Source organism: Mustelus asterias, chromosome 28, assembly GCF_964213995.1.
Source record: "Mustelus asterias chromosome 28, sMusAst1.hap1.1, whole genome shotgun sequence".
NCBI lineage: Eukaryota > Metazoa > Chordata > Chondrichthyes > Carcharhiniformes > Triakidae > Mustelus > Mustelus asterias.
This window is the reverse complement of record NC_135828.1, coordinates 27,097,953-27,114,871: the sequence shown is the minus strand read 5'-3', so window position 1 is coordinate 27,114,871 and position 16,919 is coordinate 27,097,953. Positions and strand designations below refer to the sequence as shown.

Genomic DNA, 16,919 nt, shown 5'->3' with positions numbered 1-16,919 from the left:
ACGCAGAATGAGTCATTTTATCCATTTAATCCACGCTGTTATCAATTACTAGGGTGTGTTCTGGGTCAATCTCAGGTGCTGACTTGAGTTTGCCTCGGTACCCCAGGGTGAGAGGTGAAGTGGAGTTTGCCCATGTGTGGGTATAAGGTGAGTGCAGTAATGGGACTCTAACTCATTTACCCTCTACACTTTACGAGAGGTCACTTAGGGGTGAGATGTTTATTCACCACCTGACGCCCAACTTCGAAGCGTCAGTGAATTCCAGTTCCGTCCGAGACGGGGAGATTCTGACAGGCTGCTGGATTTATTTCTGCCCAAAATGGTGCTGGGAAACCAGCTCAATGTGGCGTCCAAACACTGAGCTCCTCATCTCTGCACTCACTGACGCAGCCCCATTGTGGGCCCCTCCTCGGCTGCGCTAACACGAAAGCCGCGGCCAGTGCTGGTTTCCCCCCTCCCGCTCAGGGAGGAGGTGGGCACAGGGCTTGCTCTGAAGGACAGTGAGGTCAGCTGCAGTGGAGGGCCAGCCCGAGTTTAGAAAATGCCCAGTGCGTCCCCTGAACCCCATTATGACGAGGGAGGATGCGTCTGTGAAGGGGTTGTGGGGCAGGACATGGTTCCACTGCCGCAGGGTCTGTGTTGGGGAGCGGGGGGTGGGTCTGATGGCCAGGGTTAGAAATGGGGAGGATTAACACTCCCAGGCTGTCGAGTTATACTCCGCATATTTGATACCTTCAGGGGATAACTTGTGTGCATTCGAACAGCACCAAAGCTGAGGCTGAAGCACCCTGCGTGTAACAGGTTGATACCGGAGATGAGGGGTTTGGATTATGAGGAGAGGCTGAGGAGATTGGGTTTGTACTCGTTGGAGTTTAGAAGGATGAGGGGGGATCTTATGGAGACTTATAAGATAATGCGGGGGCTGGATAGGGTGGAGGCGGAGAGATTCTTTCCACTTAGTAAGGAAGTTAAAACTAGAGGACACAGCCTCAAAATAAAGGGGGGTCGGTTTAAGACAGAGTTGAGGAGGAACTTCTTCTCCCAGAGGGTGGTGAATCTCTGGAATTCTCTGCCCGCTGAGGTGGTGGAGGCTACCTCGCTGAATATGTTTAAAGCGCGGATGGATGGATTCCTGAGCGGTAAGGGAATTAAGGGTTATGGGGATCAGGCGGGTAAGTGGTACTGATCCACGTCAGATCAGCCATGATCTTATTGAATGGTGGGGCAGGCTCGAGGGGCTAGATGGCCTACTCCTGCTCCTATTTCTTATGTTCTTATGTCTCTATCTGCTGTCCTGCAATGCACTCCAGATATCAGCCGCTTATCAGGTGTGGTAGGGACCGGAATTCATTCAAAATCCAATTGGACCAATCGGCTGCCAGTGGCATAACGCAGCATCGGTTTAAAAAAAAGAAATAAATCCCTATGTTTCCGTTTGGAAAGATACGGATAAAAGCAGCCTCGAGAGACAGTTACAGAGAAAGTGATTGTGGAATGACCTTGTCGACTGTTAAGCTTTCCTCTGTGTTAGTGAGTTCTCCTGTCTGTTCTGGCCAGCGTAGATAACTCTCTTTAACATTTCTTCCTTGCCTGTTCTGAATTGGCTCGATATAAAGTGGGATCCAGGAGGTCAAAACCATTGGCTGGCACCTTGCTTTGGCTTGCCGACTGTGGTAACCCTGCCCTGACCTCTCGATGTGTGCCACCAACCAATGGCAAGAAAGTGTCCTGAACGTGCTGTAGTCTAAAAGTTAAATATCTGAGTGTGATAAAGTACAGCTTTCCTCTCCATCGCTAACCCCTGCCCCGCCCACTGCATTTCAAACACAGTCACTCGACGCAGAACTAAGCCTGGCAGCGACTGGGCTTCTAATCTCTGGGCCACAGAGAGAAAGGTCACAATCTCTGTCTAACGGTGTCCACTGGGTACTGCACCTGCGATGTGAGCACGTGTGTGTGTGTGTGTGTGTGTGTGTGTGTCTGTGCAGAGTATGGTGTGTGGGTGAGGGGGCAGGGGGGGTGTGTGAGTGGGTGAGGGCAGGGGGGGGTGTGAGTGGGTGAGGGCGGGGGGGGTGTGAGTGGGTGAGGGCAGGGGGGGGTGAGTGAGGGCAGGGGGGGTGAGTGAGGGCGGGGGGGGTGAGTGAGTGAGTGCGGGCAGGGGGGCTGTGTGTGAGGGCAGGGGGGTGTGTGTGAGGGGGGGTGTGTGTGAGGGGGGGTGTGTGTGAGGGGGTGTGTGTGTGAGGGGGGGTGTGTGTGAGGGGGGGTGTGTGTGAGGGCGGGGGGGTGTGTGAGTGAGGGCAGGGGGGGTGTGTGAGTGAGGGCAGGGGGGTGTGTGAGTGAGGGCAGGGGGGGTGTGTGAGTGAGGGCAGGGGGGGTGTGTGAGTAAGGGTGGGGGGGGGGGTGAGTGAGTGAGGGCAGGGTGTGTGAGTGAGGGCAGGTGGGTGTGTGAGTGAGGACGGGAGGGTGAGTGAGTGAGGGCGGGGGGGGTGAGTGAGTGAGGGCGGGGGGGGTGTGTGAGTGAGGGCGGGGTGTGTGAGTGAGGGCAGGTGGGTGTGAGTGAGGGCAGGTGGGTGTGAGTGAGGGCGGGGGGGTGTGTGAGTGAGGGCAGGTGGGTGTGAGTGAGGGCAGGTGGGTGTGAGTGAGGGCGGGGGGGTGTGTGAGTGAGGGCAGGGGGGGTGTGTGTGAGGGCAGGTGGGTGTGAGTGAGGGCAGGTGGGGGTGTGTGAGTGAGGGCGGGGGGGGTGTGTGAGTGAGGGCGGGGGGGGTGTGTGAGTGAGGGCGGGGGGGGTGTATGAGTGAGGGCGGGGTGTGTGAGTGAGGGCAGGGGGGTGTGAGTGAGGGCAGGGGGGGTGTGAGTGAGGGCAGGGGGGCTGTGAGTGAGGGCAGGGGGGGTGTGTGTGAGGGGCAGGGGGGGTGTGTGTGAGGGGGGGTGTGTGTGAGGGGGGGTGTGTGTGAGGGGGGGTGTGTGTGAGGGCAGGGGGGGTGTGTGTGAGGGGGGGTGTGTGTGAGGGGGGGTGTGTGTGAGGGGGGGTGTGTGTGAGGGGGGGTGTGTGTGTGTGAGGGGGGGTGTGTGTGTGTGAGGGGGGGTGTGTGTGAGTGAGGGGGGGGGTGTGTGAGTGAGGGCAGGGGGAGTGTGTGAGTGAGGGCAGGGGGAGTGTGTGAGTGAGGGCGGGGGGGGTGTGTGAGTGAGGGCGGGGGTGTGAGTGAGTGAGTGCGGGCAGGGGGGCTGTGAGTGAGGGCAGGGGGGGTGTGAGTGAGGGCAGGGGGGGTGTGTGAGTGAGGGCAGGGGGGGTGTGTGAGTGAGGGCAGGGGGAGTGTGTGAGTGAGGGCGGGGGGGTGTGAGTGAGGGCAGGGGGGTGTGAGTGAAGGCGGGGGGGTGTGTGAGTGAAGACGGGGGGGTGTGTGAGTGAGGGCGGGGGGGTGTGAGTGAGGGCGGGGGGGTGTGAGTGAGGGCGGGGGGGTGTGAGTGAGGGCGGGGGGGTGTGTGAGTGAGGGCGGGGGGGTGTGAGTGAGGGCGGGGGGGTTTGTGAGTGAGGGCAGGGGTGTGTGAGTGAGGGCGGGGGGGTGTGTGAGTGAGGGCGGGGGTGTGTGAGTGAGGGCAGGGGGGGTGCGTGAGTGAGGGCAGGGGGGGGTGTGTGAGTGAGGGCAGGGGGGGTGTGTGAGTGAGGGCAGGGGGGGTGTGTGAGTGAGGGCGGGCGGGGTGTGCGAGGGCGGGGTGTGCGAGGGCGGGGGGATGTGTGTGTGCGTGCGAGGGTGAGGCGGCGGTGTGCGAGGGCGCGGCGGGGTGTGCGAGGGCGGGGTGTGTGAGGGCGCGGCGGGGTGTGCGAGGGCGGGGTGTGTGAGGGCGCGGCGGGGTGTGCGAGGGCGGGGTGTGCGAGGGCGCGGCGGGGTGTGCGAGGGCGCGGCGGGGTGTGCGAGGGCGCGGCGGGGTGTGCGAGGGCGCGGCGGGGTGTGCGAGGGCGCGGCGGGGTGTGCGAGGGCGCGGCGGGGTGTGCGAGGGCGCGGCGGGGTGTGCGAGGGCGCGGGGGGTGTGCGAGGGCGCGGGGGGTGTGCGAGGGCGCGGCGGGGTGTGCGAGGGCACGGGGGGTGTGCGAGGGCGCGGGGGGTGTGCGAGGGCGCGGCGGGGTGTGTGTGCGTGGTACGGTGCGTGTTTGAAAACGCTTGGACTACACACGGCGAGAATTCTCACTGTGCTTTTAACGGACTCCGCTCAGACGCCACAGTGGGTGTTACCACAGGCGGGCACTGTGATACCACCAGACCTGTGCCACTTTCTATTTCTCAGATGGTAGCCACGGGTCACCATCCTCACCCCAAGTGTGAATGTCAGGGAACTATTCGACCATGCAGGCTTCACAGCAGGAAGGTGGCCTGTCCACATCCACCCACAGAGAAGCCCCGAAGCCGCCTCCCACCCACAAACCAGGTCATCAGTGGCCCCGAGATCGAGACAGACCAGGTATCCAATCAGTTGCCCCCCAGCGAGGCTGGCTCTGTGTCTCCCACGCCCACTCTGATGCACTGACAGAGAGTTCTGGATTTTGATCTCCTGGATCCCACCTTTCTTTGTGATGCTCTTTGTCTTGTTCACTTTCTTCATTTCCTTCCTTTGCTCTTCATCAGCCTCCAAAAAAGATTTGGGATTATACGCCTGGAGAATGCTCTATCCTTTCTGGAGAGGATAGAAAGGTAACTTGTGCGGTGATTTCTCTGCTGTGTGACCCTCCTTTGCCCGATAGCTCTAACTCGATGCGCAGCTTCTGAGGGAGGGCAGGTTAACTCCCCATCTTGTGGCTTTTTCAGGGGCTGACTAACCTGCCCTTTCCTGATTTCATTTCAGCTTGGGTTTCCTTTCTAACATGTGCACTCAGTGTTATGTCCCTGGTTCTCCAATCGTTCCAGAGTGATTAGATACTGACAGAATGCTTTGATATAAAACTGCTGTGGCTGTGTGACTGTAATACATAGAATCATAGATTTGTTACGGTGTAGGTGGAGGCCATTCAGCCCATCGAATCTGCACCGACTCTCTGAAAGAGCATCTTCCCAGGCCCTCCCCTGCCCTATCCCCATAACCCCATCCCCATAACCCCATCCCCATAACCCCGTCCCCATAACCCCGTCCCCATAACCCCGTCCCCATAACCCCGTCCCCATAACCCCGTCCCCATAACCCCGTCCCCATAACCCCGTCCCCATAACCCCGTCCCCATAACCCCGTCCCCATAACCCCGTCCCCATAACCCCGTCCCCATAACCCCGTCCCCATAACCCCGTCCCCATAACCCCGTCCCCATAACCCCGTCCCCATAACCCCGTCCCCATAACCCCGTCCCCATAACCCCGTCCCCATAACCCCGTCCCCATAACCCCGTCCCCATAACCCCGTCCCCATAACCCCGTCCCCATAACCCCGTCCCCATAACCCCGTCCCCATAACCCCGTCCCCATAACCCCGTCCCCATAACCCCGTCCCCATAACCCCGTCCCCATAACCCCGTCCCCATAACCCCGTCCCCATAACCCCGTCCCCATAACCCCGTCCCCATAACCCCGTCCCCATAACCCCGTCCCCATAACCCCGTCCCCATAACCCCGTCCCCATAACCCCATCCCCATCCCCATAACCCCATCCCCATCCCCATAACCCCATCCCCATCCCCATAACCCCATCCCCATCCCCATAACCCCATCCCCATCCCCATAACCCCATCCCCATCCCCATAACCCCATCCCCATCCCCATAACCCCATCCCCATCCCCATAACCCCATCCCCATCCCCATAACCCCATCCCCATCCCCATAACCCCATCCCCATAACCCCATCCCCATAACCATAACCCCATCCCCATAACCATAACCCCATCCCCATAACCATAACCCCATCCCCATAACCATAACCCCATCCCCATCCCCATAACCCCATCCCCATAACCCCATCCCCATAACCCCATCCCCATAACCCCATAACCCCATCCCCATAACCCCATAACTCCATACATTTAACACGGCCAATCCACCTAACCTACCATCTTTGGACGCTAATGGGCAATTTAGCATGGCCAATCCACCTAACCCCCACACTTTTTTTTATTACTGTCCCAAGTAGGCTTACATTAACACTGCAATGAAGTGAAAATCCCCCAGTTGCCACCCTCTGGCGCCAGTTCGGGTACACCGAGGGAGAATTTAGCCTGGCCAATGCATCGAACTGGCACATCTTTTGGATTTGTGGGAGGGAACTGGAGGAAACCCAAGCAGACATGGGGAGATGTGAGTGACCCAAGCCGTGAATCAAACCCGGGTCTCTGGTGGCTCTGAGGCAGCAGTGCTAACCACTGTGTCACTGTGCTTTGGACACTAAAGGGCAATTTAGCATGTCCAATCCACCCTAACCTGCACACCTTTTGGACTGTGGGAGGAAACTGGAGCGCTCGGAGGAAACCCAGGCAGACACAGGGCGAATGTGCAAACTCCACACAGACAGTCACCCAAGGCCGGAATTGAACCCTGAAGCCTGGCGCTGTGAGGCAGCAGTGCTAACCACTGTGCCACCCCTAATCACAGGTGCATCCCTTATGCATATCAACTGTGCAAGCAGCCCTTGCAGATGGCAGCATGAGCAAGGTGTAACTGGGCTAATTCTGCCCTAATAACTGCCCTACACCAGGGACTTGCTGGGGGTGGGGTGGTTGGTGGTGGTGGTTGCCTCCCAGGACCGAATCTCCTGGAATGTTCTACCTGAACCTTGATGAAGTGTAGGGATTGCTGCATGCTGATCGTGTGTTGCTGGGTCGGATGGGAGAACAGAAACGGAATAAAATGGTCAGTAAACAGCCTTGAAGAAATCTCGGTTATATCCGTTAAATTACTGTTAGCCCCCGCAGGCATCAGTGATTTTATAAAAGCGAAATCCTGCGGATGCTGGAATCTGAAAACCAAAACAGAAAATGCTGGAAAATCTCAGCAGGTCTGGCAAGCATCTGCGGGGGGAGAATAGAGCCAGCGTTTCGAGTCTGGATGACCCTTTGTAAGAGCTCTGATGAAAGGTCATCCAGACTTGAAACGTTGGCTCTATCCTCTCCCCACAGATGCTGTCAGACCTGCTGAGATTTTCCAGCATTTTCTATCAGTGTTTATATGTCTTGATGTGTATTTGTTTGTATGTATGTGTTTTTATTTTCTTGAAGCTCAAACGTTGAGGCTTACAGAACAAAAGTAGGGTTTATAAGCCGCAGTTATTTTGCACTGAGGATATCAGCTGGGTTCAGCGAGTGCGGACTCATTTAACACTCCCGCGTCGTTCCTTCCATTGTCTTGTGATACTTTCCCTGTGCAACTTAGCTTCTTTAATGTGTCAAGGCTGTAATGGAACCCTAGCCCACTCCCGCATCTCAATTCTCTCTCTTCCCTCCGTCTCTGATCAGGATCAGCTGGAGAAGGATCTGTACCTCTACCAGGCAGAGCTGGACACAGACTTGGAGCAAATGGAGAAGATATTCCGAAATCAGGAGAGCCGGTTCTGCAAGGTATACTCAACTTTCTCCAGGGTCAATGAGTCACTGCATGCATTAACCCTTCCACTGCTGAGACTGAATTTCCGCCCCCCCCCAGCAATCAACCAATCAGTGTGGAATCTGGAGGCAATTGAAGATTAATAAGTAATCAATTGATAATTAGCATGTGATTGGCCAAAGCCTGGTGGCACAGTGGTTAGCACTGCTACCTCACAGCGCCAGGGACCCGGGTTCAATTCTGGCCTTGGGTCACTGTCTGTGTGGAGTTTGCACATTCTCCCCGTGTCTGCATGGGTTTCCTCTAGGTGCTCCAGTTTCCTTCCATAGTCCAAAGATGTGCAGGTTTGACTGTGATGCTAAATGGACCCTTAGTGTCAAGGGGATTAGCAGGGTAAATATGTACAGTTAGTTAAAGTTTATTTATTAGTCACAAGTCACATTAACACTGCAATGAAGTTACTGTGAAATTCCCTGAGTTGCCACACTTCGGCGCCTATTCGGGTCAATGCACCTAACCAGCACGTCTTTCAGAATGTGGGAGGAAACTGGAGCACCCGGAGGAAACCCACGCAGACATGGGGAGAACGTGCAAACTCCATACTGCCAGTGACCCAAGCCGGGAATCGAACCCGGGTCCCTGCTAACCACTGTGTCACCGTGCCTTGGCCAATCACATGCCAATTAGGGGAATAGGACATGGGTGGGATTGTTGTCAGTGCAGGCTCGATGGGCTGTATGGCCTCCTTCTGCACTGTAGGGATTCTATGAAGAATCGGGGCGGCACGATGGCGCAGTGGTTCGCGCTGCTGCCCTCACAGCGCCAGGGACCTGGGTTCGATTCCCGGCTTGGGTCACTGTCTGTGCGGAGTTTGCACATTCTCCCCGTGTCTGCGTGGGTTTCCTCCGGGTGCTCCGGTTTCCTCTGACAGTCTGAAGATGTGCGGGTTAGGGTGCATTGGCTGTGCTAAATTCTCCCTCCGTGTACCCGGACAGGAGTGTGGCGACTCTGAGATTTTCACAGTCACATCATTGCAGCGTTAACGTAAGCCTACTTGTGACACTGATAAATAGGCTGGAGTTGGCTATCATGAGTGCCTCCTGTGTACTGTTTGGAGCATGTTCCCCTCTCTGCACCAGGAGAAAGATTAGAATATAATTAGATTTGTTTGTTTGTTTTGCGAGTGACAATTTGAACCTCTTGGTCAGCAATGTGAAACTGCTCTTCCTGCGTTAGCTCCCCGCAGGAATTGGCTCTAACCCTTTTGTTGGCTGCGTTTCAGAATGGAGATTGGCTGCTGATTTTGTTTCCAGACCATGCCTGTCTCACAGATGCAATTTTGTACGGCCGTGTGTGTGTGTGTATACATGCTTATATATTTTTTTCAACTGCTTCCTGTTGTTGTGCTTGCTTGTGGGCCAGTCCCAGTTACATCCACTTACAAACCTCCCCCCCCCCCCCCCCCACTTTTCCACCAAAACCGGGTTTACTGCGCCAGCTTGACAGTCGGGTGGAGAGCCAGAGGTGGTCGAGATGGAGCTGCAGATGGTAATTCTCCCCCTGTTATCCTCCTCTTCCGCCCCCACCGCCCCCACCCCCCGCCTGCTTGTCCAAGTAGCCTGTGATTAGGACTTTCAGATTAGTGAACCTGACTGATGCTTCCGCAATCATCATTTATTCAGTGAACAGCAGCAGCAGCTGTTGAGAGCAATGTTTGTGTGTCGCTTTCCCCGGTTTCAGCTATCAAATTGAACTCTGCTTTGGAACAAAGAGCCAGATCTGATGAGTTCTGTGAAAGGGCAAGGAGTGGGGGGGGGGGGGTGGGTGGGGAGGGCATTTGGGAGACAGCCTAATAATCTACAATTACATCTCTCCTAAATGAGGACGGTGACTCCACGTTTGTTTTAAGAAGGGGGACAAGTTGGTCAAGAGCGGAGATTTTAGTTTTTAAAAAATAAATGTTCTCGCTCTGAGCCCTTGCACTGTGCAAGTGCTCCAAAGCTTCCGAGGGTCTCGTCCCTCGCTTTTAGCTCAGTGGCATACAAATGATTCATTCCGGAACAAAAGGGGAGAGAGAGAGAGAGAGAGAGGCCAAGCGAGCAGCAACACACTGGCTGTTGTTCAATCTGTCACACCCACTCTCCCCAAAGCCCCCCCGCCCCCAATCCACCCATCACCCACCCTCGGGGAACTTCTCCAGACACTGGGTTCATTCAGCCAGGCTCGAGTGTCGGGGCATTAATGTGGTGGGCGAGTTCGGAAGCGACGCTGCACTCCTGTGTCCCCCAACCCAGCAAAGTTCACTCTGATCAGGGCAGTTAATTTCCCCCTTTTTCTTTTCCTGCCACCTTTTTTTTTCTGTTTATTGATATGCAGTTCTCTGAGTTGTCACTAACCCTCGCTTGTTGTGTTGTGGTTGTTCTTGCAGAGCGCTGCACTGAATTCTCCCCTGGAAACCTCACCTGAACGCTCCAGTTAGTAAGTAACCATCAGTGACTTGAGCATTTATCTTGCAATGTTTTAGTTTGCATCGCTATTGTTACCTTGAATCTGTGCTGCACTATTTAATTAGCTGAATTCTAATTGCGCTGAGCCTCCCCCCAACTATAAACGCGATGCGAGGTGTGTGTGTATATAGTCGGGCAAAAGGGCAGACCCTCTGTACTCTATGAACGGTATGCTTTGTCCGTATAGCGCGCAAGAAGCAATATTTTTCACTGTATACTAATACATGTGACAATAATAAATCAAATCCGAGATCGCTCTCCTCTGTCACTTACTGCTGGGAACAGAATTGGAGGAAGGTGTATTTGTATCTCTCACTCTTCCCGCCACTGTTCTGCTGCTTTGCATTTTGCATGGTTGGGAATTTGAGGGGAGATGGGGTGACCCCCCCACCTCCCCCCCCCCCCCCCCCCCCCCCCAGCCGCCCCCGTCCCCGGGGATGCCACCAAAAAGAAGTTGGCAAATTTGCAACGCAAACTCTGATTTGATCCCAAATTTGCAACGAGGCGCTGCTGGAATGCCATTGGTCTTTCCCTCTGTGGCACAATGAAGTGATGCCTTCACATCTCCCCGGCTCCCTCTTTCTACTCCCCACCACCCCCTGCCCCCCCCCCCCCCCCAACCCCTCACCGCCCACCTTCCCCCCCCCCCCCCCCCCCAAAGACGGTCCCTCTTTAACGAGCTGCTTTCTCAGGAGAATGCGTCTCTTGTCAGACTGAACTGTGGCAATCTCCAACTCTTTCCTGTGGTGCTCAGGAGCTGTTTATTTTTGCTGGAATGCTTGGGGATTATAAGTAAACAGGGTGGGACACATTCTGCTCTCAAAGGGGTTGCTTTTCTGCTTTTGAAGTCTTTCCGATTCATTCCCCAGAAGAGATAAACAAAACGGGGGAAATGAGAATACTGGCCTGAACTGGTCTTGTATACTCAGAATGGGGGAATGAGAATACCATCGTCTGATCTGGTTTTGTATATTTAAAACAGGGAATTTAAGAATACTGGCCTGAACTCTTTTTTTTGTCCCCTTCTGGCCCTGATTTTAATAATAATTCATATTTGAGAAAAGTAGCCTTACAGGGGAGCGCACACTGTAACGATGCTGTTGCTCTGTGGTACATTACATAAAGCTGGAACAGGCCTGCTTAGACAGCTTGAGCGAGTCCTTTTGTAAATCAGGTCAGTTGGTGCCTGGAGCAGAGAATAATGGCGCAAATATTGCCCTTGTACGGAATACGCTTTGTGACATTTTATTACATTGATGGCGCTTTATAAAATAAGTTGTTGTTGAAGGCCCCAGGCCTGACTCCCAGCCTGCACTGGAGTATAAACTAACCCAGCAGAGCAATGCTGCTACAGAGAACTGTGGGATTAAATATGAGCCAGGGAGAGAATAAAATCGGCCGGGCTTTTGCCATTCCCCACTCTTAACCAAATTAGACTCGAGCTAGATAAAGACAGCTAGATATGGGCGGCATGGTGGCGCAGTGGTTAGCACTGTTGCCTCACAATGCCAGGGTTCGATTCCGGCCTTGGGTGACTGTGTGGAATTTGCACGTTCTCCCTGTGTCTACGTGAGTTTCCTCCGGGTGCTCTGGTTTCCTCCCATAGTCCAAAGGTTAGGTGGATTGGCCATGCTAAATTGCCCCTTAGTTTCCAAAAATGTGTAGGTTAAGGGGATTACTGGGGGAAATCCATGGGGTTACGGAGATAGGGCCTGGGTAAGATGCTCTTCCGGAGAGTGCAGGCTCGATGGGCCGAATGACCACCTCCTGCACTGTTGGGATACTATGAGGTGCATCTTCTATTTCGTTGCACTCTGTTATATTACCTAACGATAGGCAGAATTCATTGCCCCAAAACAGGCCATTCGGCGCAACAGATCTCTGCTGGGATTTATGCTGCACATCTGCCTCCCCTAACCCTTACCCACACCATGGTAAATAACCTACTGACAAAGGGTTAACCATGACTTGGGGTGCGAACTGCGAACCCAGTGATGGCACAACAGGCGAGAGAGACAAAGTAAGATCAGAGAGAGGGAGGGAGTGCAGGGTGGAGGGAGCAGTGGTGTCGGACGTAAGATGCTGTGTTCATGATGTTGATCCCAGTGAATGCTGGATTAGAAAACAATGCTGGAAAATCTTAGCAGGTCTGACAGCATCTGTGGAGGGAGAATAGAGCCAATGTTTCGAGTCTGGATGATCCTTTGTCACTCAACAATCCTTCCTTTAACTCCTCTCACTTCCTCCAGATGAAAGGTGTGGCTATGGGTACCCACATGGGTTCCAGCTTTGCCTGTCTCTTTATGGTTCGTGTGGAGCATTCCCTGTTCCAGTCCTCCTCCGGTCCCCTCTCCCACAACTCCTTTATCCGTACATTGATGACTATTTCGGTTCTGCTTCACACTCTTGTCCGGACCTGGAAAAAATTTAAACGAAAGTTTATTTATTAGTGTCGCAAGTAAGGCTTACATTAACACTGCAATGAAGTTACTGTGAAAATCCCCTATTTGCCACACTCCGGCACCTGTTCGGGTACACCGAGGGAGAATTTAGCATGGCCAATTCACCTCACCAGCACATCTTTCAGACTGTGGGAGGAAACTGGAGCACCCGGAGGAAACCCACACAGACACGGGGAGAATGTGCAAACTCCACACAGACAGTGACCCGAGGCTGGAATTGAACCTGGGTCCCTGGCGTTGTGAGGCAGCAGTGCTGACCACTGTGCCACCGTGCCGCCCAATCAATTTTACCAATTTTGCTTCCAATTTCCATCCCTCTATCACCTTCACATGGTCCATCTCTGACACTTCTTCCTTCCCTTCACCTCTCTGTCTCCATTACTGGTGATAATCTGTCCTCCAGTATCCATTACAAGCCCACTGGCTCCCACAGCTACCTTGACTATAGCTCTGTAAGGACTCCATCCCATTCTCTCGGTTCTTTCGCCCCCACCGCATATGTTCTGATGACGCCACTTTCCAAAGTGGCACTGCCGATATATCTTCGGAGCTCTGATGAAGAGTCATCCAGACTCGAAACGTTGGCTCCATTCTCTCCCCATAGATGCTGTCAGACCTGCTGAGATTTTCCAGCATTTCCTGTTTTCATTTCAGATTCCAGCATCCGCAGTATTTTGCTTTTAACTGGATTAGGGAATTAAGCAGCAAGACCTGTAATTCTGCTTGCCTTTTTACAATGAGGGTATTGGTCTCTTTCTCTATTCCTTCCCATGTCTCTGTCTTAGAATCATAGAATCCCTACAGTGCAGAACGAGGCCATTCGGTCCATTGAGTCTGCACCGACCCCAATCCCACCCAGGCCCTATCCCTGTAATCCCACATATTTATCCCACTAATCCCTCAAACCTACGCATCCCAGGACACTAAGGGGCAATTTAGCATGGCCAATCAACCTAACCCGCACATCTTTAGACTGTGGGAGGAAACCGGAGCACCCGGAGGAAACCCACGCAGACACGGGGAGAAGGTGCAAACTCCACACAGACAGTGACCCAAGCCGGGAATTGAACCCGGGTCCTTGGCGCTGTGAGGCAGCTGGGCTGGCCACCGTACCGCCCTCTTTCTATTTCTATACCTCCTTTTATCTATCCCCTTATCTACACCTAAGTATATGATTATACCTCTATCTCTGTTCATCTGTGCATGTGGCTGTGTGCAAGGGGGCACGTGTGTGCAGGGGTGTGGTTCTACACACAGGTATCTGCGGTTATGTATTTGTGGGGCTGGGTGTACAAGTACGGGTGTGCAAATGCAGGTGAACATGTATAGATAAAATTTATTCTGCTCAGAAGGAGGCCATTCAGCCCAATGGATCGATGCCATGCTAGCTCTTTAACTGCTCCACTCACATCCTGATTCATAGAATCATAGAATCCCTACAGTACAGAAAGAGGCCATTCGGCCCATCGAGTCTGCACCGACCACAATCCCACCCAGGCCCTACCCCCATATCCCTACACATTTACCCACTAATCCCTCTAACCTACGCATTTCAGGACACTAAGGGCAATTTTTTAGCATGGCCAATCAACCTAACCCACACATCTTTGGACTGTGGGAGGAAACCGGAGCACCCGGAGGAAACCCACGCAGACACGAGGAGAATGTGCAAACTCCACACAAACAGTGACCCGAGCCGGGAATCGAACCCATGTCCCTGGAGCTGTGAAGCAGCAGTGCTAACCACTGTGCTACCGTGCCGCCCCATTATTCCTGTCTCCTTTTATATTCCGCCTCTCCAGATAGTTCTCTTTCCAAGTGTTACAGTCCCTCCTTCAATTGTTCCTTTCGGCCAAGCATGCCTTGTCCTAATATGGAAAGAAACCGTCAACACCTGCATTCTTTTTATAACTTGGTAAACAGACAAGGGAATATAATTAAAACCCTCTGCTTAATTGACCATGTCCTGTCGAAGTTTTCCCCAGGGCTGACCTCTGTCAGGGGCCTGTGTTTTGGGATTAGCTTGTCCCTCTCTCTCTTATACTTGGCTTATTTCAACTCCATGATAAACACGGTTATCATTAACCAACCGGCTATTTTAAAGCATTGATTGATCTACTCCTGAAGTTTGGCATTTGGTCTTTTGCCATCTGGCGAGTGAGTACCACTGACAGATTTTAATATAATCCCATGTTCAGCCTATCACACAAATGAGTAATGTTCTATGAATTTCAATGCCGGTGTGATGCCAGCTATGTGGGCACTAAGTCCCAAACAGTGGTGGATCGTATCAAACAGCACATCCTTTTGGCTGTTCACAACAGGCAAGGCACTGACTTTCCCCAACCAGCCCATGCTTGACAAAATTCAAAACATAGACCGGGATTTTCTGAACCCCTCCCGCTCCCGCCTGTCTCGACCGCCTCACTGCCAGGGAACCTGCACCAGGGGGGCGACTTCAGCAGGACTGGAAAATCCCGCTGATGGTGGAAGGGGCCAGAAGATTCTGCCCAAAGCCTCCAATGTTAGAAGTGATTCTGCGATTGGGCAGCACTTGTTAAACAATCCTGACTGTGCTAAGAATTGGCGGGAGGGGGGTGCAAAATGAGTTCAAAGGACTAAATGTGGCCTACCTAAATTTAGGGTGGCACGGGGGCACAGTGGTTAGCATTGCTGCCTCACGGCGCCAAGGATCCGGATTCCATTCCGGCCTCTGGTCACTTGTGTGTGACGATTGCATGTTCTCCCCGTGTCTGCGCGGGTTTCCTCCGGGTGCTCCGGTTTCCTCCCACAGTCCATAAATTTGCAGGTTAGGTTGATTGGCCATGTTAAATTGTCCCTTAGTGTCAGGGGAACTAGCAGGGTAAATATGTGAGGTTACAGGATAGGACCTGGGTGGGATTACTGTCTAAATTGCCATTTGTTGTCTCAGGATGAGTGGGTTAAGGAGATTAGTGGGGTAAATAAACGTGGTTACAACGATAGGGCCCGGGTCGGATGATCTGTCGGAGGGTTGGTTTAGATTTGATGGACCGAATGGCCTCTTTCTACAGTGTAGGGATTCTATGAGCATATTGAATGGGGGAGCATGTTTGATGGGCTGAATGACATACTGCTGCTCCTACCATCAGACTTCTTATGGCCAGTCGACCGTTTTTGAGCAAAGATGATTCCTGTAGTTAATGCCCAGCTGGAGCCATCGAGTGAGAGAGATGCGTTACCCAGTTGCGGATCATGTTTTGCACTTTGCCAATTTTAGTCAAAATTGAGCATTGTAATATAGGGAGAATAGTGTGACACGGGTGGCAATTATTATCGGACATTTTGTCCCCTCTCAGGGTATGACTTCTGTTCAGGAAAGTGTTGAGGAATATTGGTGATAAACAAGTTATATGTCAATAATCTGCTCGTGAAAAGCTTTGTTGCGACAGTAATGAGGTTCCATGATTGCAAAGCAACTTGAGCCTGTAACTCCGATCAGATTCAGAGTCACTGAGTTTAATGGTGAGGAAATCTAATATCCCCATCAGATGGTGGGGGCAGGGGGTTAGAATTGATTCTTTCTCCTCTGGGCTCCGAGTCTTACATACGGCCCTGCCACCAGGGAGAGGAGTAAGTGGAAGGAGAGCAGTCTTGGGAATTTATGTTGTATAAAGAGTCTGTGATAGTGGCCTTAAGTAAACTAGGAGGTCCGGCATCCACTCCAGAGAACGGTCCAGACACCTGTCTACAATTGATGTTTTTGCCCGCACATACAGTGAAAATCAAATCCAATTAAATCCCCATCAAACCTGTAAGGAAAACTTTGTAAAGTTTTAGTCCTCACGGGAGAGAGTTTATACCAGTGAGTTCCGGGCAAGGGTTGGGACCAGTCCCAGATTGCAATCAATAGTGTAGGATATTTTTACCAAAGGGCGGCATGGTGGCACAGTGGTTAGCACTGCTGCCCAGGAACCCGGGTTCAATTCCGGCCTCGGGTCACTATTTGTGTGGAGTTTACACATTCTCCCCATGTCTGCGTGGGTTTCCTCTGGGTGCTCCAGTTTCCTCCCACAGTCCAAAGATGTATCTTTTTCCATCAGGGTCATGTACCAGCCTACTCGAGAACAGTTCCTTCCCTGCTGCCATCAGACTTTTGAATGGACTTAACTTGCATTAAGTTGATCTTTCTCTGCACCCTGGCTATGACTGTAACACTACATTCTGCACTCTCTCCTTTCCTTCTCTATGAACAGTTTGCTTTGTCTGCATAGCGCACAAGAAACAATACTTTTCATTGTATCTCAATATATGTGACAATAAATCAAATCAAATGTGTGGGTTAGGTTGATTGGCCATGCTAAATTGACCCTAGTGTCAGGGGGATTAGCAGGGTAAATATGTGTGTTATGGGAATAGGGCCTGGGTGGGGTAGTGGTTGGTGCAGACTCCATAG

The 16,919-nt window shown here is 52.9% G+C and overlaps 1 protein-coding gene across 43 annotated transcripts in view; it reads left to right on the top strand.

The window, feature by feature from the left end:
- The window catches only part of LOC144480343 (sorbin and SH3 domain-containing protein 1-like), a 127,454-nt gene that overhangs the window by 54,638 nt on the left and 55,897 nt on the right, over positions 1-16,919 (top strand). For 37 of the 43 annotated variants that reach the window (XM_078199745.1, XM_078199759.1, XM_078199743.1 and 34 more), the window contains 3 exons: positions 4,623-4,688; positions 7,428-7,529; positions 9,944-9,993. In XM_078199745.1, the coding sequence (XP_078055871.1) occupies positions 4,623-4,688; positions 7,428-7,529; positions 9,944-9,993 (218 nt within the window). The remainder of the gene's footprint in view (positions 1-4,622; positions 4,689-7,427; positions 7,530-9,943; positions 9,994-16,919) is intronic. The other 6 variants (XM_078199744.1, XM_078199741.1, XM_078199737.1 and 3 more) reach the window with 1 other exon arrangement.